This window comes from Remersonia thermophila, chromosome 2, assembly GCF_042764415.1.
Source record: "Remersonia thermophila strain ATCC 22073 chromosome 2, whole genome shotgun sequence".
Classification (NCBI taxonomy): Eukaryota; Fungi; Ascomycota; class Sordariomycetes; order Sordariales; family Chaetomiaceae; genus Remersonia; species Remersonia thermophila.
The window spans coordinates 4,308,084-4,332,630 of record NC_092218.1 but is presented as its reverse complement, the minus strand read 5'-3'; the positions used below and the strand labels follow the sequence as shown (position 1 = coordinate 4,332,630).

Genomic DNA, 24,547 nt, shown 5'->3' with positions numbered 1-24,547 from the left:
GGGGAGGGGGGGAGCTGCAGGTTTGCTCGCTCGCTCCTTCGCGATGAGCGGGACACATGTTCCAAGGTCACCTGGGTCCGGGCTGTCCCTGGTGGGCTCGAGCGGGTGGGGATCGAAAGGCCCATTGGACGGTGGATGGGCCGGGTTAGCCCCCTTCCAGTCGCGGTGGAGGGGCGGGGGGGAAAAGGAACGAGGGAATAGGCTAGGCAGGGCTGGTTGGCGGGCTGGCGGGCTGGCGGGCGGGCTGGCTGGGACTTGGTTGGGTTGGGGGGAGGGGGGGGGGGGGGAGGAGAAGGAAGCCGAGGATCGGACGCGAGTCCCAAAACACACAAAAAAAACTTTTTGTCGAGCCGCTGGCCTCGGGGAGCCGACGGGCAGTCAGAACGATTCGTGCAGACGAGTCCCTGGCTCTCTAATATACTATAATGGCAGCTAGAGCTGTGGCATGGTCGGGTGGGGAAACATTGACGCGGGAGAACGGGAGGAGGAGGAGGAATGGATCTGGCCTGACCCAGACAGCGGATTGCCCAGGTGACCTGGATCGGCGAGGAGCAGCAGGCTGGCCGGGGGTGAGGTGGCAGCACCTGGGCTATTTGACCTGGGCAGCACTTGGACCCTTTTGGGGGGTTCCAACAGGTATGCGGGGCCCCCTCCCACCTCAGTCGCTTTTTCCTTACATAAAACGCTGGGTTTTCTCGTTTCCTTGACACATCCTCGACCTGTCACCGACCCTCTGCTTATCTCTGCCCCTTCCAACGTCGCCCTCGACAATCTCTTGTCCCTTGATATCCGATCACACAATCCGGGGAACCTCGATCCTCCAGCCCTACCTTATCTGGCCACCCGATCTCTGACCACAGGCCCGGGTCCCAGACTGTCGGATCCCGCTATCGCAAAGCTTGACAGCCCGATGACGACTCACTGATTGGTGCCGATCCCCCCGGCCCTTGAGATCGAAGCCATCCAAACCGCACCTGGGCTCCCAGCCAACCCCCCCCCCTCCCCCCCTTCCCCTCTCCCCCCTGGGCCGTCGTTTGTTCTTTATTTCTTCGTCGGATATTTTCTGGGGTAGCCGGGTACATCCGGTACCTCAACGCACGCCTACCACGCTGTAGGCTCGTTGTCGTCGGGTACCTTACCGACGCTTTTAGCACGTGGTTGCAGAGTCGGCATAGACCTCGCACCGCCCACACCGTCGCCGCTGTCGCTGCCCCGCACAACGGCAGGCACCCGTTGCGGCCACGGGTTGCACAAACCAAACCATTGGGTGGCCCATAGGATAGTTCCAGGTTGTTGGCAGCCAAGCAAGTGAACAAGTCTCCCAACGCCCTCTAGCGTGTTAGAGACAGACCAAAAAAAAAAAAAAAAAAGAAGAAGAAACCCACTCTGTCGAAACGGCTGAGAGACTTTGTTTTTTTTCCGTCGGGCAGCCAAGGAAGGACATGTCCGATAAGATGTCTGTCGACAAGAACGAGGCCCCGAAAGAGGATCACCGCAGTCCCGAGTCCATGGCGTCGAGCCCGGAGGGCGAGGCCCATGCTCAGCCTCAGCAACAACAACAACAACAGCAGCAGCAGCAGCAACAACAACAACAGCAACAGCAACAACAGCAACAGCAACAACAGCAACAACAGCAATCATCACAACAACCGGCCGATGGCCAACAACCCAAGCGGAAGGGCGGCCGCAAGCCGGTACGTCGAGCCAATTTCTCTACCTTCCGGGTTCTCTCCGTTCATCCCTCAATCAACCCAACCTGTGCGTTCCTGGGCTAGATCCGATCCGCCCTTTGCATCTGATCTTCTCCCATTGCGGCTCACGCTCATGATGAGCCATGTCACGTCACGTTCGCCTGATGCTGACTGGCCTTTCAGATCTACGCGACTTCCGAGGAACGAAAGCAGAGGAACCGCCAAGCCCAGGCGGCTTTCCGCGAGCGCCGTACCGAGTACATCAAGCAGCTTGAGGAGGCCATCCGGACTCATGAGCAGAACCTGGCCAACCTCCAAGCCGCCCATCGCCATGCTGCCGATGAGTGCCTGATGCTGCGGTACAAGAACTCCCTGTTGGAGCGCATTCTCCTAGAGAAGGGTATGACCTTCCCAAGGGCCTCCTAAAGAAGGAGGAGAGCCGCGTTTCCTTGCCCTTCTGATCCATGGCTAACATGCCATCGCTCCTCAGGCATCGATGTTCAAGCAGAGCTTCGTGCTAAAACCGGCAGCCCGCACCTTGGACCGACCCCCATGCCGCCTCAGAACCTGGTGCAACCGCCTCCCATCCAGCGGGCCATCCTCAATCGGCACCACGCCCGGAGGTCGGCCTCGGGGATCGCCCCCAAGGTCGAGCCTGGCATCCCAGCATCACCGCTGCCCCCTCCGATGCAGCCTCACGCCTCGGCCTTGTCGCCAAAGACGCGCGGAACGCCTTCCTCCCACTCGGCCTCGCCCACCACGACGACGCCCTTCAGCTCTCAGCACGCCGCATCGCCTGTCGGGTCGGACCATATCGGCAGCTCCCTGCGGCAGACCCTGCCCCCTGCCGCCTCCATGAAGCCTCCTCAAAGCATGCCGCCGCCGATGCACGGCCTTCCAGGGCCGGGCGGCGTCCACCGGCCCGTGCCCCTGTCCGGGCTTCAGCAAGGAGTAAACCAACCCCGGGGAAGCATTTCCTCGAACGCGGCATCGTTCTACCCGTCTCCTTCCTTCCAAAACCATATTGAACAGCTGGGCAAGTTGACCCGCCCCCTTTTCCCAGGCATCATGGGGCTTTGTTGTCCGACGTTTTAACGCGTGGAGTACAGAACAGGAGTACGACGCCGCCGCCGACATGATGGAGGATGCCGACAACACCCCCGACACCCCGAGCGGGCCCGGCCCCTACCCCGGCGCCGAGTACCCCGCCGGCGAACCCCAGTCCATCCCGCTATCGTCGCCGGTCACCACGGGCCCGCCCAGCAACCCGTCGATGGCGCAGTCTCCCATAACCGACAACGCGGCCGCTCACACCCCGCACTCGGGCGCCTACCCATCCATGTCGCAGCTGATGGACCCGAGCTACGACTTTGACCCTTTCGGGCTGAGCGCCAGCATGGCGTTCCCGACGCAGTTTTCGTTTGATACCAGCAGCATGCGGTAACCGAAAGAGAGAAAACAAAACGGATCGACTCTGGGTGAGTAGCCCCACGAGGGCCGCTTCTGACGGCAGTCTGCATTGGCATCAGCCGCCAATGTTTGGCCTCAAGCCTCCTTGATTCGATACAACCTTCGGGCGCGCTTCATGAACCACCCGGCCGTGGCATGGCGCAGAGCCCAGGATCACCACCCGGGTCGGGTACGCGGACCTCCGAGTGTGTTGCCATCCATCATCTTCACCGTCATCATTACCACATCGGCAACCATCTTCGGGTCCATGCAGGAGGAAGAGGAGGAGAAGAAGAGAAAGAGGAAGGAGAGGACACAGACAAAACAACACCACTGTCTATATCTTGGGAGAATCAGACTCCCCCATCTTGTGGCACTAATACTATTTCCCACGCAAAAAGAACACAAAAAGCAAAAGGGCATTTTCACAAAAAAAAAAAAGGGACGGTTTTCGAGATACCCCGGGAGAAAGAACTTGCATTGGGTAGCGAGGACCGGACCGGCATTTTCGAGGACAAAAGGCGGCGGCTATTGCTTCAACTTTGGATATTTGTTTACTATTATGTGCCTCTTTGTCGGACTTTTGTTGTCGTCCATCGGCAGCCGGAGACGGCCTCGGAGGTTTATCTTCTTGTATATGGGCTGTATGAAGTGGCTAACGGGGACGAGTTTCCTATTGAGTTTGGGAGGGTTGCAAGTGCATGTGCATGGTGAAGGCGGCGATCTGAAGACTTCCAAAAGCGCTTTGGTTTTGTATATAATGATGTGACTGACTGGCATGACGTGTAATGAGGATTCTCCATGGGGAAAAAAAATAAAATAAAATACAATAAAACGCAAAAAGGTACATAGTTGGAAAAGAGGACACGAAGAGAATACGTATGTATGCCTTTCATCGGGACGTGATGCTTGCAGGACGGTTGAAAAGACGACATGATCGAGGGCCGGCCATGGTGGTGAGAGGACAAGAGAATAATATCTCGTGCACGAACCATTCCTCCCCCTCATCACCTCATCCGCGACGACCACCTCATGGACTACTAGGTACTCCTTCCGCATGGCAACGCAGCTAGCGGGACGCATCATGATCTGAGCTACAGAACAGTCCGTGACGGTTCCTTTCGAGGGTGATTCTACAAAGTATCGGGCCACGATCATGGAACCTCGAGCGCTCTACGCGGGGAATGTAGGGCGTTTTCGCTCTTGGTGGTCAGCCTCGGGGTGGAGGTATGGAGACGGCGTAGGTGGCGTCCCGTCATGTGCCGGGCGTGGCAACTTTGAGCCCCATTCCGCCAAGTTTCTTGCCCGTGTTTGAGTTTTCCATCGTCCTGTCGCATGTGGCCCATCCGTCAAACAGTGCGACGGACCGGTAGGTAGGTAGGTAGGGTGCATTGAGACGGTATTGCTCCCTCAGGTCGAACCCGAGTCTTTTATTGTGTGCTCGAGATGCAACTGGCAGTTTTTTTTTTCCCACCCCCCTTCTTATTTGTTTACTTTTGGGGGTTTGGATTGCTGCGGGGGGGATCGATGCAGCCTTTGGCTTTGGCTTTGGCTCATGATTCGTTCCGTTTCTCCCTCGGGCCAGACCTGAAGCTCCGAGATCATCAAAACAGCTCGAGGTGGCAAAACATCGCATTGCGATGACGTTGCGACGTCTCTCCGCCGGACCATGGCGGAGGCGACCGGGTTCTGGTCTGATCTTTGTTCGCTTGTCGTGTAATGGTGAAAGTTGCAACGTTCGTTTGGGGAAGGGGAGGGGAGAGGGGGGGGGGGGGAGCGTCCATCCGTGCAAGCGAAACAAATGCGGCCGAAGCCCTAACAAAAACGAGCAAAAAAAAAAAAAAAAAATTGGCCAGCCCCGCGCACTGAATTGCAGACCACAAAAAATAGGGCAGGAAAAACGCCGTGACAGGAGGGGTTGTACCACACAGATGAGGAGCCAAAAAGGTGGGGCAGCGTACACACAGTATGGGGAATTGGACGAGTACAGTTCGCCAGCTACCCTCGCAACCCGGGCCTTCACTTCCCGTTGCTCGGGATCGGGCCCGTTGCCTCTGCTTTTCTGCCTCTGAGACCTTGGCCCCAGGCGGAAAAGTACAGTAACAAAATTCCGTCCTCCGGAACCCGACAAGCGCACCACTGGAACCAGGGCTCGTCCTGTTTCGCCGGTGCTCGCCCACCCACACCAACTTCCCCTCCTAAAACAAACTCCATCCAACAAGCCTTGTGGTTGTCTCCAAGTACACGCCTTGAAGGGCGATACACCACAGCGGCAAGATGTCTGTCGCTTCGAAGGTACGTGTCAATTTTTTTGGCTCCTTCTTGCGGCGGTTGGTGCTCGTTCCGTGTGCTGTGCGCTGCGTGCGTCATGGTCGCGACATCACCACAGCTGTCGGGGAGGTGGTGCTTGCTTCTCTCTCAAAAACGCCGCCCTGCAGCATCACGATGCGCCTCCGTCGGCTCGGCCAATGGCCTCATGCTCGTCACCAGCTCCGACGGCGCTCCCTCCTCTTTGCGGCCATCAAGTCAATTGAGCTCAGGATTGCTGACTTCGTTTCCGCCCATAGAACCTCTACGACCTTCTGGGTTGGTGTTTTCCCCGCTCCCCTCCTCCTCCTCTTCCTCTCCTCCTCCTCCTCCTCCCTCCTTGGCCGATCCGTTTCGGCTTCAACCTTGTCGCTCCGTTCGAGACCTCCTCCTTTTCCTGGTCCTTCTCCTCTTCGTCGTCATCATTGTCATCATCATCATTGCCATCGTCATGCTCTGACGCAATCGTCACGACATCCTCCATGTTCCCAAAAAAACCGAATCGCTAAGGGTTTTCTTTTGCTGACGCATCATTGCCCCGTTCTACAGGCAACGACATCGAGGGAGATGAGCCCATCGCTCCTCCCAAGCCCCCAGTCACCAAGGCGCAGACCAGCACGGCCAAGCGCAACACTGATGGCGTCGCCCCTTCGTCCCGCACCCCCTACCAGGGCGGCAACCGCCGCGGCGGCGCTCATGTGAGCGGCAACGAGGCTGGTGCGTGCCCCCTTGTCAATGGCATCTTGGAGACTTTTTTTGTGTGCTAACGGTTCGAGGGTAGCCTTCCGCGACCGTAACGCCGGCCGTGAGTCCAACCGCGACAGGCCCACGGATGAGGCTCCCCGTGGCGGCCGCCGCGGTGGCTTCCGTGGTAAGTTTGCCGTGCGCCCGAGGTACGGTTGACGTTGGCGCAGCTCTGTCTAACCGTTTTTTTTCTCTTTTGCAGGCCGCGGCAAGCGTGAGGAGGGCGATCGCCACCCTTACAAGCAGGCCCCTCGGTAAGCTCGCTCCCCGGCCACCTCGTCGTTTTGTCGGTGTACGCCGTGGCTAACCTTTTTACCCCTGCAGCGCCAACTCCGAGAAGCAGGCCAGCCAGGGCTGGGGCGCCAACGAGGGCGAGGCTGAGCTCAAGGACGAGCAGGCCGCCGCCGAGATTGCCCAGTCGGAGAAGAAGGCCGAGGGCGAGGCTACCCCGGTCGAGACCAAGGAGGAGGAGCCCGAGGAGAAGCACCTCACCTACGACCAGTACCTCGCTCAGCTCGCCGAGAAGAAGCTGGCCCTCGAGAGCGAGCTCAAGGTCCGCAAGCCCAACGAGGGCGTCAAGGACGAGAAGTGGAAGGACTTCACCCCGCTCACCAAGGAGGAGGAGGAGCTCTTCCCCTCCACCCAGAGCAAGGCCAAGCGCGAGCGCGAGCGCAAGCAGAAGCAGTTCCTCGAGATCGAGGCCCGCTACGTCGAGCCCGAGCGCACCCGTGGCGGCCGTGGCGGCCCCCGCGGCGGTGCCCGTGGCGATGGCCCGCGTGGCCGTGGCCGTGGCGGTGCCCGCGGTGACTTCCGCGGCGGCCGCGGCGGCCCCCGCCAGGACAACGCCCCGCCCGTCAACCCCAACGATGAGGCCGCCTTCCCCAGCCTGGGCAGCAAATAAAGCCCGAGCCGCCGCATGCGCCGCCGCCGCATAGCGAACATCGTCTCCATGGGAGCGGGCCAGAAACCATTCTAGGTCCTTTGGAAACGGAGTGTGCAAACGAGTCGATAGGGACAGCGGAACTGATGGAAGCAGCGGAAGATAACAAAAAAAAGGACTTCCAGTGTGGATATGGGCCGTGAGCTACGGGACTGAGAGTGATTCGCGGTCTTGAATCCCGGCACTCCTCGTTTCTTTTTCTTTCTCCTCACAACAAGGCAGGGATAGGAAGGCAAACAATGGTTGATCAATCAATTCTTCTTCTTTCTCTGACATGAAGGCTTTGTCTACCGGGTTTTGTTGTGATATGGTATCCTCCTCTCCACCGAGCCGCCCTCTTCTCGGTTTTCCTTCCCACCGTCGTCGCCACCGCCGCGCTAGAATCATCGAGCCCTTTCCCGAGCCCTCTATCTCAAACGGACGGACTGACCGCCTAGGTAGTGGGTACCTAGATAGGTACTGCTGGGGAAACTGTTGATGCCCCCCCCCCCCCCTTGCCCCTTGCCATGGTAGTCAACTACGGGGCATTGTCCTGCTGGAACAACTTGACTGCCACCTCCAGACGTAAGTAAGCAGGTAGGCGAGGCGATCTGATAGTTCGACTACCTTTCTCACGTACCCATGGCCATCTTTGTGGACGGACGCCTTGGATATTTATTGCCTTGGTACTCCAAGGGGGGAGTGGGAGGGGGAAGGGGTTTGTTTACAATCACGCGCCCTGCCTCCCCTCGGGCCTTGGGCTTGGGGTCTTGATGGCCCGAATCGGGAGGGAAAAAAGGAGACGGAAAGGAAGGCAGGGTGCGACACAGAGATGAGATATAGAAAGGAGGGAACGGGAACAGGGAACAGGGATGGGATGGGATGGAGCTCGTTCGACATTGGAAAACAAAATGAACAAAGGCGATTGTGAACCAAGACGTAGGTATGTTGAGGAGTAATTAGGCTGCGGATGGATCGAGGAATGGATATGTATCAATGTGTCTCGCAACCCCCCACGGTAAGGATTTCCAGGCAAGAACAGCGTTGGCCAAACCAGCTGGCACGGGAAGAGGGTCGTGAGGGAGAAACCATCAACAAAGTCGTGGAATATCATGCGCTGCTACACCGAATCGTCTTGTCACCAAGTCACTTGGGCACGCGCGCTCTGGCACCTGGCTCACGCGTACGGGAAAAAAAAAAAGCAAGGGAAGAAGCCCTCTTCCCCTCTAGATCCTGCACCCTGCCCCGCCGCTTGCCTGCCGCCGCGCCTTCGCTGCCCTCCCGAGATCCATGCCCACGCTCGCGACCAGCAGCGCCGCGTTGAAGGCAGCCATCAGGTAGAAGGGCGCGCCCCGGGACCACGCGTCAAAGAGGTACCCGCCGAGCTTGGTGAGCAGCAGGATCGCGGCGCCGCCGCACCACGAGTAGACACCCGCAACGGAGCCCTTGAGCGCGACGCGGGAGGAAGACGGGGCGCCTTGCTGTGTCCGACCTCGGCTTCTCGCGCCGCCGAACAGCGGCGACTCGGCGTTGACGCCGTCGCCGTCGCCGTCGCCGCCACCGTCGCCGTCCGCATGGCCCCAGCCATCTCCGTGCAGACCGCCGTGGTGGTTGTAGCGGCCATCGTCATCATCGTAGCCGTCGTCGTTGTCGTCGCCGGCCACGTCCGCCTTGAGCACGCCCCTGCTCAGCGAGCCTAGGCTGCACACGATGGCGCCGATTTGGCTGGCCCCGATGAGCGCGGCCAGGACGAGCACGCCGGGGCCGCCGCCGCGGCCCTCCACGTTCCGCAGCTCGGGGCTCGGCAGGCGCGGGAAGGCGAGGTAACCCACGACGCCAAGCGCCGCGGAAACGGCCACGGGCCAGCGGATCACCCCGTCCGATCGCCGGCCGGACAGGTACCCGAACGCGGGCGCGCAGAAGAGCCCGACGAGCTGGGCGACGCCGGTGAGGATGGACGCGAGGACGTAGGCCTGGCGGCACTCCTTCTTGAGCTCCGGGGAAGGGTCGGTCGGCGAGCCGTGGCAGAAGCCGTGGCCGAAGAAGTAGGCGTTGACGAAGAGCGGCATGAAGAGCGAGATGGCGACGGTGGAGCCGCGGGCGACGAAGCCGCCCAGGTAGCCGAGCGCGATGTCCGAGTCGGTTAGGCCGAGGAGCACGGCGCGTTTGAGGAGATGGCGGTAGGGGAGAACGGTCTGGAGGGAAAAGGGGTGGAGGGTTAGCTTGGGGAGGGGGGCGCCGCTGTGAGGAGCGGAGGAGAAAGGGGGGCGAGGGTGGCGTACGCGTCGGGAGGTCGGCAAGGAGGAGGAGGAGGAAGGGTCCATGTCCTGTTGCGCGGGGCCTCGGAGGCCGAGCAGAACGCGGAACCCCTTCCCGTCCTCGCCGCGCAGGCCGCGCAGGCCGAAAAACACGGCGATGCCGACGAGGAACGCGACGGCGCCGACAACGTAGAAGCTGTACCTGATGGCGTCGGCGAGGGCGAGGCCCTCGATGCGGCTGAGCTGGGCGGGCAGCGGAAGGAACAGCGAGAGCGCGATCAAGGCGCCGCAGCCGGTGAAGAGGCCGACCCAGCCCGCCAGGGCCGACGTCTTGCCCGCATCGTCGGTCCGGCGGGGCGCCTCGTCCCAGGTCTCCTCCGCGTCGCCGGTGGCATAGAAGCGCTCAGGGGTGATGGTGACTTGGGAGTCGACCGAGAGCCTCACGCTCGAGTGCGGCTCGTGGGAAACGGGCATGCCGGGGGGCCCGGCCGCCGCCGCATCGGCCTCGCCGGCCAGAGACGGAAGGATGGCTGTCACCATGGTGGTTCTGGAGGCGCGGGGGTCGTCAGCCCAAGCTGTCAGCGGGGTGTCTGTCCGAGGCGCTCCGATGCATCGAGCACTCACGCAGCCGAGGCGCCCAGGGCAAAGAACACCCGGGCCAGCAGCAGCTCGGGGTAGACATTGCGCGCCTGGACAAACAGGAGCAGGGCGAGGCCGATGATGGCGTAGCCGGCCACGGCGACATGGCGCACGCCGACGCGGTCCGAGATCAGGCCCCAGAAGGGACAGGCGACGAGGGCCACCAGCTCGTCGGCGAAGCCCAGGGTGCCGACGATGTCGCCGACGCCATCCTTGATGCCGATGAGGTCGGTGATGACAAAGGAAACGCTGCTGTTGAGGAAGACGAGGAACGAGATGCTGAAGAGACAGATGCAGAGAAGATAGGCCAGGGCCTGCAGCGGCGTGGTGGAGGACGAGAAGGGGAGGCGTCGCAACAGGCGGCGGCCGATCGACATGGCCGTTGACCACGGTTGGGACGTGTCTTGGCGTGGTATCTGGTAATGGTAACCTACGACAGCCGAACGAGAGACGTGGACGGGGACGCGGGCGAAGAGAGGTTCCGGGTGGCTTGGTGCAACGTTGGAGTCATGGACGGGGCTGGTGAGGATGACAATGATGAAAATGATGATGATGAGGTCACAACGGAAGCAATGAGTTGCCCGGGCCCCGGTGTCAATCCATGGCGCTGTATTAGCGTGAATGAATGATCAATGTATTGTTACCGTGATATCCTGCCCTCGGGACTGAAACAAGGTAGGGAAAAAAAAAAAAAATCAAACCCTTGAATCGATGCTGGCCTTTTTCCACGGTATCCTCGGGAAGGTGGAAGCCTGTACAAAGTCCAATCTTGTGGACGGGCATGTTTTTGTTTGTCGATCGTAATGAGACAGGTCCAGCTCCAGCTCCGTCATTCCCCACCGGGGCCATCTGGAGCTAACATGCTAGCAGTAAGTACGACCTACGCAGTAAGTACCTATAGTACATGCTGTATTAGTGGTATGTACAACGAACGTTATTACTGTGTACTCAGTACAGAGCTGCTCCACTTCCTTTTTCGTGTCGGTAAACCAATGTACCCACAGAGGTAGGTACCTAGTGGTGTACCAGGCATGGTATGCAAAGGTAAGTACCTACCTACCTAGCCCGAGCAGCCCAAGTACGGAGTGGTGCCTACTGAGTACGCAGTACCTTGGTTACAGCGCTTCCGTCCCCCGAGCGCCGGGCCCCGTGACCCGCTGTGCAGGCGCCCCGGACTGCCCCGCACTTTTTTTTCGCTCCACCTAACGTACCGTTATCAAGACCCCCTTGCGGCCCTGACTTGATGACTCCACTTCCCCGACCTCGGAGCCAGTTTTGAATGCTGGAACCGGGGCCGTCAACATCGCCCGCACCTGGGGCCCTCCGGGTTGACCGCTTCGCTGGGCTAGGTCGCAGAGCAGCAGCCAACGCTTCTGGGAACCCATTGCGGCCGGTTGGGACTGTTGGCGGCTAGTGTCGGGCTTCCTGCTTGTGCTTGGTACTGCTCTGCTCTCTCTTGGGCTAGGCGACCCGAACCGTCTTTTGGTTGATCTCAACCCTCATTGCCGCTCCATCGCGATCGTTCCTTATTTTTCCCCTTACTTTCCTTTTTGTTGTTGGACCCCGTCGCTGTCGCTGCCTGAGCCGTCGGTCTTTTCGCCGTTTCTTTCCTTGGAGTCGCCGACATGTCCTCCTCGCTCCCTGGCCATCGGGCCTTGCCCGAGTCCCAGTACGACCTCAACACCTACTGGGGGCGCGTCAGGCATACCGCTGGCATCACGGACCCCAGGTGAGAAAAATAGCACACCCCGGGGGAGGAGGGAGCGGGAGGGGGGATCCGCGGCCATCGTAGAGACCCAAGAATCACGGGCTGATACCTCTTCTGCCACCCAGGACGCTTCTTGTCGGCCGTGCCGGGCTCGAGCAGTCCAAGAACCTCCTCATCGCCTACAAGCAAGGCCAGATCCGGTCCATGACGCCCGAGCTATGGAAGGCCAAGAAGATTGTCGACTCGACGCTGCATCCGGACACGGGCGAGCCCGTGTTTCTTCCCTTTCGCATGTCCTGCTTCGTGCTCTCCAACCTGGTGGTCACGGCCGGCATGCTGACCCCCAACCTCGGGGTACGTTGCTTTCTTTGTCTCTGAAGCCCTCCCTCGGCTCGACGCTGACGTTGTTTGCCTCCTTGCTCTAGAACCGCGGGACGATCGCCTGGCAAGTCGCCAACCAGTCGCTCAACGTGGCCATCAACTACTCCAACTCCAACAAGTCGTCCCCCCTCTCGTGGTCCAAGATCGCCCAGTCCTACTTCCTCGCTGTCACCGCCTCGTGCTCGGTCGCCGTCGGCCTCAACAGCCTGGTCCCGCGCCTCAAGCGCCTCTCGCCCTCGACCCGCCTCGTGCTGGGCCGCCTCGTGCCCTTCGCCGCCGTCGCCAGCGCCGGCGCCCTCAACGTCTTCCTCATGCGCAGCGAGGAGATGCGCACGGGCATCGACGTGTTCCCGGCCCAGCCCAAGGCCTCGCCGTCCGACAAGGCCGACGCCGCCGACGCCGCCGACGCCGCGGCCGCGGCTTCCAACCCCGAGAGCCTCGGCAAGAGCAAAAAGGCCGCCACCCTCGCCGTCGCCGAGACCGCCGCCAGCCGCGTCTTCAACAGCTCGCCCATCATGGTGATCCCGCCGCTGGTGCTGGTTCGCCTGCAGCGCACCGAGTGGCTCAAGCGCAACCCCCGCTGGACCACCCCCATCAACCTCGGCCTGATCCTGGTGACCAGCTACGCGGTGCTGCCGCTGGCGCTGGCCGCGTTCCCGCAGCGCCAGCGCGTCAGGGCGGAGTCGCTGGAGCCCGAGTTCCACGGAAGGGGCGGAGAGGGCGGTCTGGTGGAGTTCAATCGGGGGATTTGAAAGCGAAGGAAAAAAAGGGGAAGCAGGTGTATATATGAGCATGATTGATCGCGGGCATGGTCTCGAGGCGTTGTTGTGTGCGTTTCATAGAGTTTGGGGTTCTGTTTTCTTTTTTACTTGGTTTTTTTTTTTTTTTTTTTTGGGGGGGGGGGGGGGGGGAGGAGGAGGAGGAGGAGGAGGAAACATACAAAGAGCGGGCGTTTCTGCTGCGAAATAGCTATGGGCCTTCTGCATCCCTCTTTCACGACCTGTACATGTGGATGTGGATGCGGATGTGAATGTGAATGTGAATGCGAATGTGCGATGATGCCATGGGTCACTCTTTTCCTCGTTTCACGGGTCATCCTCATGAGGAGCTATTGGCGTGGGATGTTTCCTCGACGCGGACGGCCGCCAAAACATCCCATATCCCATTCTTTGAGAAATGCATCCCATTGTCCCAGATGATGGATGGCTTGACGCACCCCAAAGAAAGCACGGCCCGAGACCTCAACGGCCCGAGCCTCGGAGTCCGTTGGACGTTCTCTGGCCGGCTTGGAGACGACGGCTTCTTTAGGTTTGGTGGGATTGGATGGACGATGGGGAGGAGCGGCGGCAGGTATCAAGGCCATCATTTCGCTCAACCCCTGAAGTCAATGCGTGAACGGGGCCCCGTCTGTTAATACTTTATATTCTTCAGATTAGTTACCCCCCTCGGGTTTCGTTTTGGTGCATGGAGCACGGAGCATGGAGCACGGAGCACGGGGCACGGAGCACGGAGCTAATTCCATTGCATGCGCGCGTCTTGGACTCCGATCGAGTGTCTCAAAGAGCGATGAGACAGATCTTTTCTGAGGACCGGCCTCGCGTTGGACAGTTCATCAGAAGATAACGTTAGACAGACCTGTTGGAAACCCCTTCCCTTCCCTTTTCTCCCCCCGCCCTCCCTGTTTGGGTGATGCGAGCCAAACGTCTTGTTGGGGGGGGGGGGGGGGGGCGGGGCCGAGGCTTTGAACTTTGGACAAGACAGTCAACGAGGACCCTGCGCGATTCCTTGACGGCCATGTGTCCATGCCAGGAAATCCCGACGCATCTTGGCCAGCCTGGCCCTTCTGCCAATTCTGATGCTCAAGCAAAGCAGCATCGCGCAGGTTGCATGCGTTGCCGCGGCGCCAGACCGTGCCAAACAGCCTTCTCGCCAGCCGCAATGGGGCCTTTCGGCAACCGCGGCTCCGCCTCCACATTCTCGTCCTTGCGTACTTACGTAGGAGGAGCAGGAAGGTGGAGGAAGTGGTGGTGGTGGTGGTGGAGGAGGAGGAGGAGGGGGAGGGTCAAGATTCCAATCTTCTCGCCTATCTACCTGCCCAACATCGTAAACCGAGGGGGAAGAGAAGGGGGGTTGATGGTTGCCCTGGGCCCGGCCTCGAGACAGTCCACGGCCAAGGGTGACATCTCTCGGGCATCTTGCAGATCGCGCTGGCGTCCAGGTTACACCCTGCCGTCGACGATTGCGACCACGGCAGCCTGCATAGCGACCTCACATATCCGGAGAGTGGCCGCTCCAGCCTGCTCACGAGTGGTGTCTCAGGGCAAGCAGGCTCCTCGGCCGGCCTGCCGAGATCCGGATGGTTCATGTGCACCACGTCGTCAGTCTTGCCGTGCCGCTTCATCGTTTGGGTACTGATTTGGTTGTTGCTGTGGACGTATCAAGTTTGGCGAGAAAGGTTGCATGTCCATCACCCGCTCAAGCGAAGGCCGGCCTGGCCTGGCCTGCTTGAGCTCGGCTTCGTGGGGAGCGTGGCTCTGGCTTCACGACCTTGTTCTTCTTTTCACGGACAGTGCCGCACGATGGCACCCACCCACGATAACCCGCGACTGGGCACCCGAAATCAGAATCGGGTCGTTTTTGTTGGAATCCGTGGAGGACGCGTTTGCACAGGGAAACCCTCTTGAGCCGATGAGGTTTCACCGACTGGCCAGAACGGTCGTGGCATGGTCCATCCACTCTCTTCCCCTTGTCACCAAGCCGATGCTGTGTCTTGGGTGGACTTGGTCGCCATTCTCTCCCTTGCACTGTATCTGATCCATCCCGGCAGCCTGAAGATGGGTGCTACATGACGCAGTGGCAAGGCCTCTCTTGAGGGGCCGCTTTTGTATGTAGCCACGGTAAGTGCTTCGTAGCGAGAATGACTACAGGTGGTAATGTGCGTGTGCTGCCGGGCTGGCTGCTTTCGGGATGGCAAAATGCTTCATCACCCTCCGTTTGGCGGTACCTGATCGATCCTCCCATGACATCAGCACCAGCACCCAAGAGCGCAGTGGGGCCACTTCAGCCCCTCGACCACGGCTGCGGGCTTCATTCTTTGGGAAAGGAAACGAAACGCGGCCGTCCGTTGTCGCAGTTGGCCGATGGAGAGAGAGAAAGAGAGAGAGAGACACCCCGCCTCTCGTCACACGGATCAATGATCGAAGGCTCCCTGTCTTGCTGGTGTGGGTTCAGAACCCTTGCATGTATGTGTGTAGCAGCCCAGTTTTGCCGACTTCCATTTCAGGGACCTGAGACCATGTCTGGTGTTGGATTCTGAGATGTCGGATTGACCCTTGGTCAAACCACCTCCATCCGTCCATGAAGGGATGGTCGTTTCAAAGAACAAACAGAAAGGAGCGGAAAGCGAAAAAACACCATCCCCCAAGCCAACGAGTGCGAAAAAAAAGGCTGGGTGGGAAGGCTGATCGGGGGAGATGACACTGTTTCGGCGAGACTCGACAAGTAGTTACCCCTTCGACGGCCCCGCACAGCACATCATTGCCCATCGAGGATGGCAAGCCAACGGCCCACCCGCACCGTTGAGTGGCGCTGTTGCTGCGCCGGGCCCGATCTCTTCTCAAGGGGACATGGCGGAACAACAAAACGCGGCCATCGGTCGCCAGGGCAGGTTGACAAGAAGGGGGAACAGAGCCAACCGACGGGGAAGCAGAGAGGTCCATGGGCTGCGTTGATGCCGAAACAAAATCCCCCTTTTTGCACCCGTTTCCCCGACCAGCGATGGGAGCGGGGGAGACGGGCGGTTTCAACCACGCGAGAAGGGAAAAAGGGATCGTGCAGCAGTTGCAGCAGCAGCAGCAGCACCGTGTCAGCCGCTTTTCCTACGGAGTGCAGCAAAGAACGGAACAGAGGGGACGGGAGGAGGAGGAGGCAGAGGCGAAAAGTCAGGTCTTGGCAGTTGCCAACCCGCTGCCGCCCCGTCGGGTCCCTGGCTCTTCCCCGTCCTTTTTTGAAGGTAAGTGTACCTTACTCGGCTGTGCACGCTTCCATGGGGACCTGACGTTCCGTGGGACAGGAAGATGGATGGGACAGGGAAATATTTGACTTTTTTGGCACTTATTGTCAAGAGTCCAAAGAAAACGATAAAGAAAAAAAAGAGAGAGAGTGAGAGAAAGAGAGAGAAAAAAAAAGCGAGACATCATTGAAAAAAAAATTGAAGCAGTGAAATGGCACCTGCCCTGCGGTGCCTGAGGTGAGGGAACTGGGAGCGAAGCGGACTTGCCGACCGAAACATCCAGGTTCAGGTTGCTAGGGCACATTTCAGCCCGTCTGGAGCATTCCCCCCCCCCTCCTCACACTGTTTTTGGCCAGGCCCTGCCAGCCCAGGCGCTGCCACGCACCAAAACATGCTGAGGTCAAGGTGAACGTTTAACGTTACCTACCTACCACCTACCGGATCCAGGCCCATTGGCCCCATTCAGCAATCCATCACAGTCCAGTCCCGGCCGTTTTCCCACTGGCACGCTAGTTATCACGCACACAGACCACCCACCCTGCTGCCCGGGGCCAGCGTTCGGCTCGAGTCGTCTCCAGCTCCATCGTCCATCAATCAGCAGGGTCATGAGCCGCCTCCCTCGCGCCGGCGACAAGCCTTAGCCTGGCCCAAAGATTTCGATCCCCATCGGGTCGGACTGTCGGACTGGAAGCAGAGCCAGCCTTGGAAATCTTGGATCGCAACAGAAGGCACATCAACGCCGAAAGGAAACGACTTCGCCTCAACGGCGGCTCCTCGTTTTCCATCGTATTTCCCCGTTTCGCCCCCCTCGAGATTCCGTCCCAAAACAACCCCGGCAGCCGTGCAAAAAACCACGGGTTCCTTACACCCTTCTGAGAGCGACTCGTCTCTGTGCAACAAATGCCGCCTCCGCCGCTGAGCGAACCTCCTACGCAGTAAACCTGGCGCCACCGCGGTCGAATCAGAACTCCTTCTGTCCGTCAGAGGGAGAGGGACTGGATTCCCCAGCATCCCGATTTTCTTCCTCCCGGCAGCGGTGTTCCTGCTCCTGCTGCTGTCTTTCTCCTCGCGTCTCATCGACGGCCGACCGGCCACCAGCACAAGAGACGACGAGCAGCCTTTCTTCGCGGGCCGCTGCACCACCGCATTTGGCCCTCAAGCCGTGTTGTCCCGAGTCTCCTGCCTCTTCTTCCTCGCCTTCTTCCCTTCTCCCACCACTCCTGCCACCCGCCTCTTCCTCCTCCTCCGCTTCTGCTTCTTCCCACCCTTGCAGCGCGGGCCATCCCATCCTGCTGCCGCCTCCTCGTCCATTTCCGCCGAGGGCCATCGCCAGCAGCAGCCAGGGCGCAGCGACCATGTCGACCCCGACGACGGCCACCGCAACGCTGCCGCCCTACAGCACCCACCACTTCCGCTACCCGCATCAGCAGCCGCCGCCGCCGCAACAGCAGCATCAGCATCCATCGTTCCCTCAGGCCAACTCGTCTTCGCATCGACAGCCGAACCCGCCAATTCTCCCGCCCGCTTCCCGCCTGCCCTATCCGTCGCCAAACTACCCGTCGGCCCATCACACCGTGTCTGCCCTGCCTCCGCCGCCCGACCATCCCTCGACGCGACTCAGCTCCCAGGCCTCGGCCGATGCCAACATTGCCGCCTCTCGCACCGATAGCGCCTACCATCCTTCCATGTCTGCCGCCGCGGCCTCGCAGGTCCAGCAGCCGGCCACCCAGCCGCCTCGCAAGAGGAGGCGGTCGAGGGTCCCCGACTGGAAGGATTTTTACAAGAACGGCCTGCCCAAGGAGATCATCGTAATTGAGGACACGCCCGAGCCCGCTCCGCAACCCTCGACCGCCCCCTCGACCTCGACCGTCAACCACACCGCGCCCGCCGTCGTTGCCAACGCTGCCAACAGCTCGTCGGCCAAGAAGAGGAAACGCGACGACGGCACCGCTCCCTACGACCCGGTACACCACAGCGCCACGGTCGGTTCGCACACGCCGAGCAAGTCGACCGTCGCCAGCGACCGGACGAGCTCGGCCATCCACACCACGGCGGCGACCTCGCTCTCGTCCAACAGCCAGTACGACTGCGACACCCAGCCAGGCACGAAGCGGAAGCGGACCACCCGCCAGCAGATTGCCAACGAGACAAGGCGACGGGAGGCGGCTGCCACCTACACGACGGGTCCCCTCGCCTACTACCACGCTCCGCCTCAACCCATCAAGAAGGCCCGCGATGTGCACATCAAAGTCATCCACGACGTAAGTTTTTTTTTTCTTTCTTCGTTCCGTCCGCCGGCCAAGGCCCGCAGCAGCGATTGACACAAGAGGACACAGCCACCCCACAGCAAGCACACCCGCGTTGACGACGATGACGGCCATTACATCGTCGTTCCGGATAACGACCTGACCGACCGATGTGAGTGTTTCTGACCGTCGATGGGTTCCCATCATGCCAATCATGCATATACTCACCGACGTGTCTCCCAGATAAAATGATCAAGCTCCTCGGCCAGGGTACGTTTGGCAAGGTGGTGCAGGCCAAGGATAAGGTGACGGGCAAGTTCGTCGCCATCAAGATCATCCGGTCCGTCCAGAAGTACCGCGAGGCCAGCAAAATCGAGCTTCGCGTACTCGAGACCCTCCGGGTCAACGACGAGGAGAACCGCAACCGCTGCATCCACTTCCGGGACTGCTTCGACTACCGCGGCCACATCTGCATCGTCATGGACCTCATGGGCCAGAGCGTCTTTGACTTCCTTAAGAGCAACAACTTTGTTCCTTTCCCCAACAGCCAGATCCAGAGCTTCGCTCGCCAGCTTCTCACGAGCGTTGCTTGTACGCCCCCCCCCCCCCCCCCTTTTCTCTCTTCTCTCCTGGTGTCACGGAGCCGACGCTGACGCGGAACAGTCCTGCACGATCTCAACCTGATCCATACGGACCTGAAGCCCGAAAACATCCTCCTCTGTCACAACGAGTACCAAACCTTCACGTACAACAGGAAGATCCCCTCGGCCAGCACCACCAACAGCAACCGCCAGGCCAGCCAACGAAAGGTGCTCCTGGACACGGAGATCCGGCTGATCGACTTTGGCTCCGCCACCTTCCAGGATGAGTATCATTCTTCCGTTGTGTCAACCCGCCACTACCGGGCACCGGAGATCATCCTGGGTCTCGGCTGGTCGTTCCCCTGCGACATCTGGAGCATAGGCTGCATCCTGGTCGAATTCTTTACGGGCGACGCGCTGTTCCAGACGCACGATAATCTCGAGCATCTGGCCATGATGGAGGCCGTCGTTGATCAAAGGGTCGACCCGGCGCTTATCCAGCAGGTCAACCGGATGACGCGGAACGGAGGAAACCCCGCTGCCAAGTACGTGATATCTGGGTTTTTTTTTTGAGGGGGGGGGGGGGGGGGGCCTGTTGCGCGGAAACTTACAAGGATATCTAGGTACTTCAAGCGCCTGAAGCTTGATTATCCCACGCCCGAGACGACCCGTGCGTCTCGGAGATTCGTCAAGGCCATGAAGAAGCTACCGGTACGTTTTTCTTGGATCGTCTTTCTTATTCTTAGTCACACCACTTGCTTACTTTTTTTTCGTCCCAGGATATCATTCCACCCACCACCCGGTTCTTGGCCCAGTTCCTGGACCTCCTTCAGAAGATCTTCGTCTACGACCCGGCCCGCCGTATCACCGCCAAGGAAGCGCTGCAGCACCCTTGGTTCCGCGAGGTCGCCCATCCGGACGACGGCACCGAGGCCGGCCGCATCCGCGTCGAGAAGATCCTGCGCGGCGAGCTCCCCGGTCATACGCTCCCCCCGGATTATAACGTATCTGGCGCCCGGGTGGCGGGGCCGCATCCTCCTCCGCCGGCGCCTGTCCGCGCTGCTCCCGCTACCGTGGATGAGAGGACGCTGAGGAGGTGACCACCATGATGGAGAGGGGAAAGGAAACGGGAAAGGACAATGCGTTGGTTTTTGTTTTTTTGACTTTGGTTCCGTTTTTTGTTGGTCATTTTTTCGCTGTGTCGTATACGATGCGGTTCACGGAGGCAGATATTCGGTGTATGGGTGTCATTTGATTTTTGCTCCATTTTTTTTCCTGCTTCGTTATGGGCGGGTGGCGTCGATGGGCGGTTGTGGTGGAGGTTAGTCACGGGGATGAGGAATGATCCAGATCTGGACAGGGCATGGTGTTTTTCTTCTTCTTCGGAGACTATTATATCTCTTCTCATTCACTCCCTGGACTTATCGAGCTGGATTGCCGCGCTTCGTGGGAAAGTGATGGTTGGCGAGGCAAAAATAATGGGTTGGAGAAGGCGAGGTGCTCGCTGAGGGACAAGATGCAGAATGGGGAAAGAAAAGGGAGCAGAGCGTTTGGGGCCTGGTTCATGATGGTCATTTTCGGTCAACACGCCGCCTCTCTAGCTAGGTTACGGCCGATGGAGCAGGCGAAGAAGGCATGTCATTTTATGGTCCGGTCCGGTATGGTATGTATGGCAAGGTGGGCATGGTTCACCTCTGAGGGGTTCTCGAGGCGCATGCATGCGTGCATGCATGCGCGCATGGGATGGGCATGGAAAGAGCACACACTGTTTGTACGGTTCGCTACTACCTACTACCTATGCATACGCGCCTGGCTCTGGGAGCAAGGCGTAGAAATATCTCAAGGGGCCGTCGCCCGGTTATCAAACGCGTCTGATGGTGCACGGTGAGAAATGGCCTTGTTCTCGGTTCTTGTGGTGGTTGATGTACTGTGTATGGGTGGTAGCAGCGTCCTTGTTCCGGATCGGGACTCGGAGGGGAAGGGTGTGGACATGATGAGCAGCCAACGGATAGGGGCGGGCGCCGGTATGGTACTTTTGCTCCCCCGGATGCGTCGAGGATCAGGCGATATGGACGGACACGCGGGGTACCGGTAGCATCAACCGGCGATTGAATCCTCTGGCATGTGTTTGGGCAGGGATTCCTACGACCTACGACTCACTCGGACATCGAGAGCGTCCGTTCACGGCCCACGACAGGTGGCTTGTTTCTCCACTTTTCGTTTGCTTCGTGTCTATCCCTCTGTCTTTCCAGAATGGCGAACCCAAGGACGGCTCCGCCATGCCCATCCAACCAACCCATGCAACCAACCCACCGTTGAAGACAGATCCTGCGATCCCAACCCCTCCCCCTTCCCAGTTTTGCAAGCAGAAGCCCTCATCATGATGCAGCTCGATCCGTGGGCGCCTAGGTATGTGCTATGTAACTCCTTCACGTCATCCGCAAATGTCCGACAAGCCATCCCTCCGTACACAGTAGACGCAGGCAAGCGAGGTTCCTCGTTCTGCCTTGTTGCTCCTCTCACGGCTCGCCGCCCTCGTCTTCGTCCGCCTTCTCCTCCTCCTGCAGCAGCTCCCTCAGCGCCGGCAAGAACTTCTTGGCCTGCTTGAACTCGCCGAGCTTGACCCTCATCAGGTCAAACGCGAAGAGCACGTCCACGTCGAGCTCGTCGGCGTTGGAGGCATCGGCGGCGATGGCCTGGGCGGCGTCGCCGGCCCCGGGCCCCGTCCTCATGCGCTCGTCCACCAGCGGCAGCTTCGGGTACCGCTGCGAAAAGTGCGTCAGCAGGATCCTCCTGGCGCCCATCTTTCGGCCCACGTCGAGCGCCTCCGAGAGGGTCGAGTGCTTCTTGGCCAGGGCGTCGCCCTGCAGCTCGTCCTCAAAGGTGCACTCGTGGATCAGCAGGTGCGCGCCCTTGGCGAGCGCCGCAAACGCCGCGCTCGGCCGGCAGTCGCCCGAGTACGCAATCTTGAGGCCCGTGTCCGGGAAGGTGAGGACCACGGCGGTGGCCTCGTAGCAGTGCTCGACGAAGCACGCCTCGACGGCGGGCAGGCGGCCGAGCGCGTCAAAGTCGGCGACGGTGAGCGTGGACGGGGTGGCGAGGGAGCCGGGCGTGGGACGGCCGTCGGCCGGGCGGAGGGCGATGGGGACGAGGCGCTGCGGGGCGATGTCCTGGATCTGGTGCGACTCGCGGACAAAGTCGTGGTACTTGGACGTGGCGATGATGGCGAGGCGGGCGGCGGGGTCGGCCACGCGGCGCCAGCGGCCGATGACGCGGATGGTGCCGAGGTGGTGGTCGGCGTGGGCGTGGCTGATGTAGATGGCGCGCAGGTCGCGGAGGACGTCGTCGGCGCCGGCGTGGCCGAAGGCGCGGCGGAGCTGGCCGAGCGTGTTCTCGCCGCAGTCGAGCAGGTAGCTGCCCCAGCCGGGGACCCGGATCAGCGTCGAAGACACGTTGCGGTACTTGGACGGCATGGCCGAGCCGGTGCCGAGCGGCATGATCTCGGCATCCGGGCACGGGAGATCGCGCTGGGCCTTCTCCGCGGACGCCAGGAAGGCCGGGTCGGCGGCTTCGCTCCGGGCGGCCTCGGCCAGGGCCAGCACCTGCGGCGCCGAGGTGGCCAGCTCGACGAGGGGCTTGCTCGTGTCCATGGCGGGGACGACGGAGCTCTCGTCGGGGCCCGGCTTGGGCGCAAGCCGGTGCTTCCAGCCGACCTGGGCGGGCGCTACGAGGGAGCGCAGGTCCTCGGGCAGCTCGACGGCCGGCTTCATGTCGAAGACGGGCAGGCGGAAGCGGTCCTTGTCGATGGCGTTCATCTTGATGATCTGGGCGGCGGGGGACTCGAGGGCGGGGACGTTGGGACAGACGCCAGGGCCGAGGACGAGGTGGCGGACGCCAGGCCGGTCCTTGACGAACTGTCGCAGGCGGGGGTCGCCGAGCGAGACATTCTCCGAGAGGATCCAGAAGATGGTGTCGACGCAGGACATGACGTCCGGGTCGGAGAACTCGCGGCGGGCGAGCAGCGCGTCGATCAGGGCCGGGGACGGGAGGTCGACGACGGCGAAGCCGCGGCCCTCGACCGACGGCCCCATGACCATGTCCGGGGTGACCAGCACGCCATCCTTGCCCGTTACGCTCTCGCCGGCCGTGAGCTTCTTGAAATCGATCTTTTGGATGCCGTAGCTCGCGGCGGCCTTGGGGTCGAACTTGCCGCGGCGCGAGTGGCACTTGACGATGTAGCACATGGACTCTCGCGAGGGCTTTGTCGCGGGGAGCTGCTCGATCTTGGAGGCGGGCCAAGGCAAACGCACGAGAACCAGGGTATCGGGGGCCTCGGAGGCCGGAGGGCCGTTGTAAAGCTCGATGCGGCCTTGGTCGTTGCGGATGAAGATCTTTGCGGGCAGCTGGACGTCGGCCAGGCGCATCTCGCGGAGCGTGTCAAGCTTCCACGAAGAGTTGAACATGTCGCGAACGACGCCCTCGCGGATGGCTTGGTCGGCGTCCTCGGCGGAGAAGTCGCCGGCAGGCGCAGCAGCAGCAGCAGCAGCAGCAGCAGCAGCGTCCTCGGGCAGGTCATCCGGCTCGCTGCTCAGCTTCCGCTTCTTGGCCGGCTGCTCGGCGTTCTCGCTCTCGTCTTGGGCAGGGCAAGAAGGGGACGCGTGGGCCGACGCGGCGGCGGCGACGAGGGGGACGGACCACATGCGGATGTTCTCGTCGACGTAGTCGGGCTCGAGGGGCCCCTCGTGAGATGCAGGGCGCGGATCGCGGCGGATCTCGCGGGGGTAGACGGGGAGAGCCTTGCGCAGGATGAAGCGACGGGCGGTGGCGAGATAGTGGACGAGGTTTTTCCCGCCGTGGATGTTGAGGCGCGGGGGCAGGACGTCGTCTCTGGGCTTCTTGCCCTTGGCCAGGAGCTGCTGGTTCCGGCTCTCGAGGTCGGCGGCGGAGGCGGCCTTGAGGTCGGCGAGGGTCAGCATCATGCCGAGCAGGCCGCCTTCCGAGTCCCAGTCGACGGTGCCGGTCAAGAAGATGTCGTTGATCTTGGCGAGGGGCACCTTGCGCTGGATCATGTTGCGCTGGGTGCCCTCGGCGATGCGCCCCAGCATGTAGCGGCGGTGGTCAAAGTGCAGCAGCACGCAGGCGCCCGGCGTGTCGGCCGTGGGCACGCTGACCACCTGGACAAAGGACGACATGTTGCTGTGCTTGATGGGGAGGACGGTGATGGCGGGGTGGTGGGGGAGGCGGGAGGCGTCGGCAAGCACGTAGCGCAGGGCCAAGGGCCGCTGGACGTTCCAGTTGGTGCGGACGGGTCGGGCGAGGGCGCCGGGGAAGAGGGATCCCGGGACGTCGGGGGTGCTCAGGCGGGGGACGTTGACGAGGGGAGAGGGTGGTCGGCGGTAGCACCGGGCAGAGGCAGCGCAGACGAAAGGGCGAGGGGAGAGCGGGCGTGTATACGGGGCCAAGGGGCCGCAGCTGCAGTCGAGCCTTGCCGACAGACGTGCAACCTCGGCAGCAGGCGAGCGCATTTAGGTCTCTTCCTCGACCCGTTTCATTCCCCGGTCGACTCTTGGATCTCCTGTCCGCGCCGTCCTAGGTATCCGTCCAACACCGGC

General features: G+C 60.9%; 6 protein-coding genes across 6 annotated transcripts; 4 read left to right on the top strand and 2 right to left on the bottom strand.

Annotated features, from left to right (window-relative positions):
• Nucleotides 1–1,442: 1,442 nt before the first annotated feature.
• On the top strand, nt 1,443–3,250 carry VTJ83DRAFT_2646 (uncharacterized protein; the record flags this gene model as incomplete). Its single annotated transcript, XM_071008939.1, has 5 exons — nt 1,443–1,694; nt 1,875–2,091; nt 2,182–2,727; nt 2,801–3,131; nt 3,205–3,250. The coding sequence occupies 5 exons, from the start codon at nt 1,443–1,445 to the stop codon at nt 3,248–3,250; spliced, it is 1,392 nt and encodes a 463-aa protein (XP_070869186.1).
• Nucleotides 3,251–5,417: 2,167 nt separating this feature from the next.
• On the top strand, nt 5,418–7,092 carry VTJ83DRAFT_2645 (uncharacterized protein; the record flags this gene model as incomplete). Its single annotated transcript, XM_071008938.1, has 6 exons — nt 5,418–5,435; nt 5,708–5,726; nt 5,997–6,164; nt 6,229–6,318; nt 6,394–6,445; nt 6,516–7,092. 6 exons carry the CDS (start codon nt 5,418–5,420, stop codon nt 7,090–7,092), a joined length of 924 nt encoding a protein of 307 aa, XP_070869185.1.
• A 1,244-nt stretch (nt 7,093–8,336) lies between these two features.
• VTJ83DRAFT_2644 (uncharacterized protein) lies at nt 8,337–10,384 on the bottom strand (the record flags this gene model as incomplete). Its single annotated transcript, XM_071008937.1, has 3 exons — nt 8,337–9,305; nt 9,393–9,915; nt 9,993–10,384. The coding sequence occupies 3 exons, from the start codon at nt 10,382–10,384 to the stop codon at nt 8,337–8,339; spliced, it is 1,884 nt and encodes a 627-aa protein (XP_070869184.1).
• A 1,248-nt stretch (nt 10,385–11,632) lies between these two features.
• VTJ83DRAFT_2643 (uncharacterized protein) lies at nt 11,633–12,848 on the top strand (the record flags this gene model as incomplete). Its single annotated transcript, XM_071008936.1, has 3 exons — nt 11,633–11,736; nt 11,841–12,069; nt 12,141–12,848. 3 exons carry the CDS (start codon nt 11,633–11,635, stop codon nt 12,846–12,848), a joined length of 1,041 nt encoding a protein of 346 aa, XP_070869183.1.
• A 4,615-nt stretch (nt 12,849–17,463) lies between these two features.
• VTJ83DRAFT_2642 (uncharacterized protein) lies at nt 17,464–20,035 on the top strand (the record flags this gene model as incomplete). Its single annotated transcript, XM_071008935.1, has 6 exons — nt 17,464–18,369; nt 18,445–18,526; nt 18,598–18,945; nt 19,018–19,480; nt 19,559–19,646; nt 19,715–20,035. The coding sequence occupies 6 exons, from the start codon at nt 17,464–17,466 to the stop codon at nt 20,033–20,035; spliced, it is 2,208 nt and encodes a 735-aa protein (XP_070869182.1).
• A 1,419-nt stretch (nt 20,036–21,454) lies between these two features.
• On the bottom strand, nt 21,455–24,460 carry VTJ83DRAFT_2641 (uncharacterized protein; the record flags this gene model as incomplete). Its single annotated transcript, XM_071008934.1, has 1 exon — nt 21,455–24,460. The coding sequence occupies one exon, from the start codon at nt 24,458–24,460 to the stop codon at nt 21,455–21,457; it is 3,006 nt and encodes a 1,001-aa protein (XP_070869181.1).
• Between the last annotated feature and the right edge of the window lie 87 nt (nt 24,461–24,547).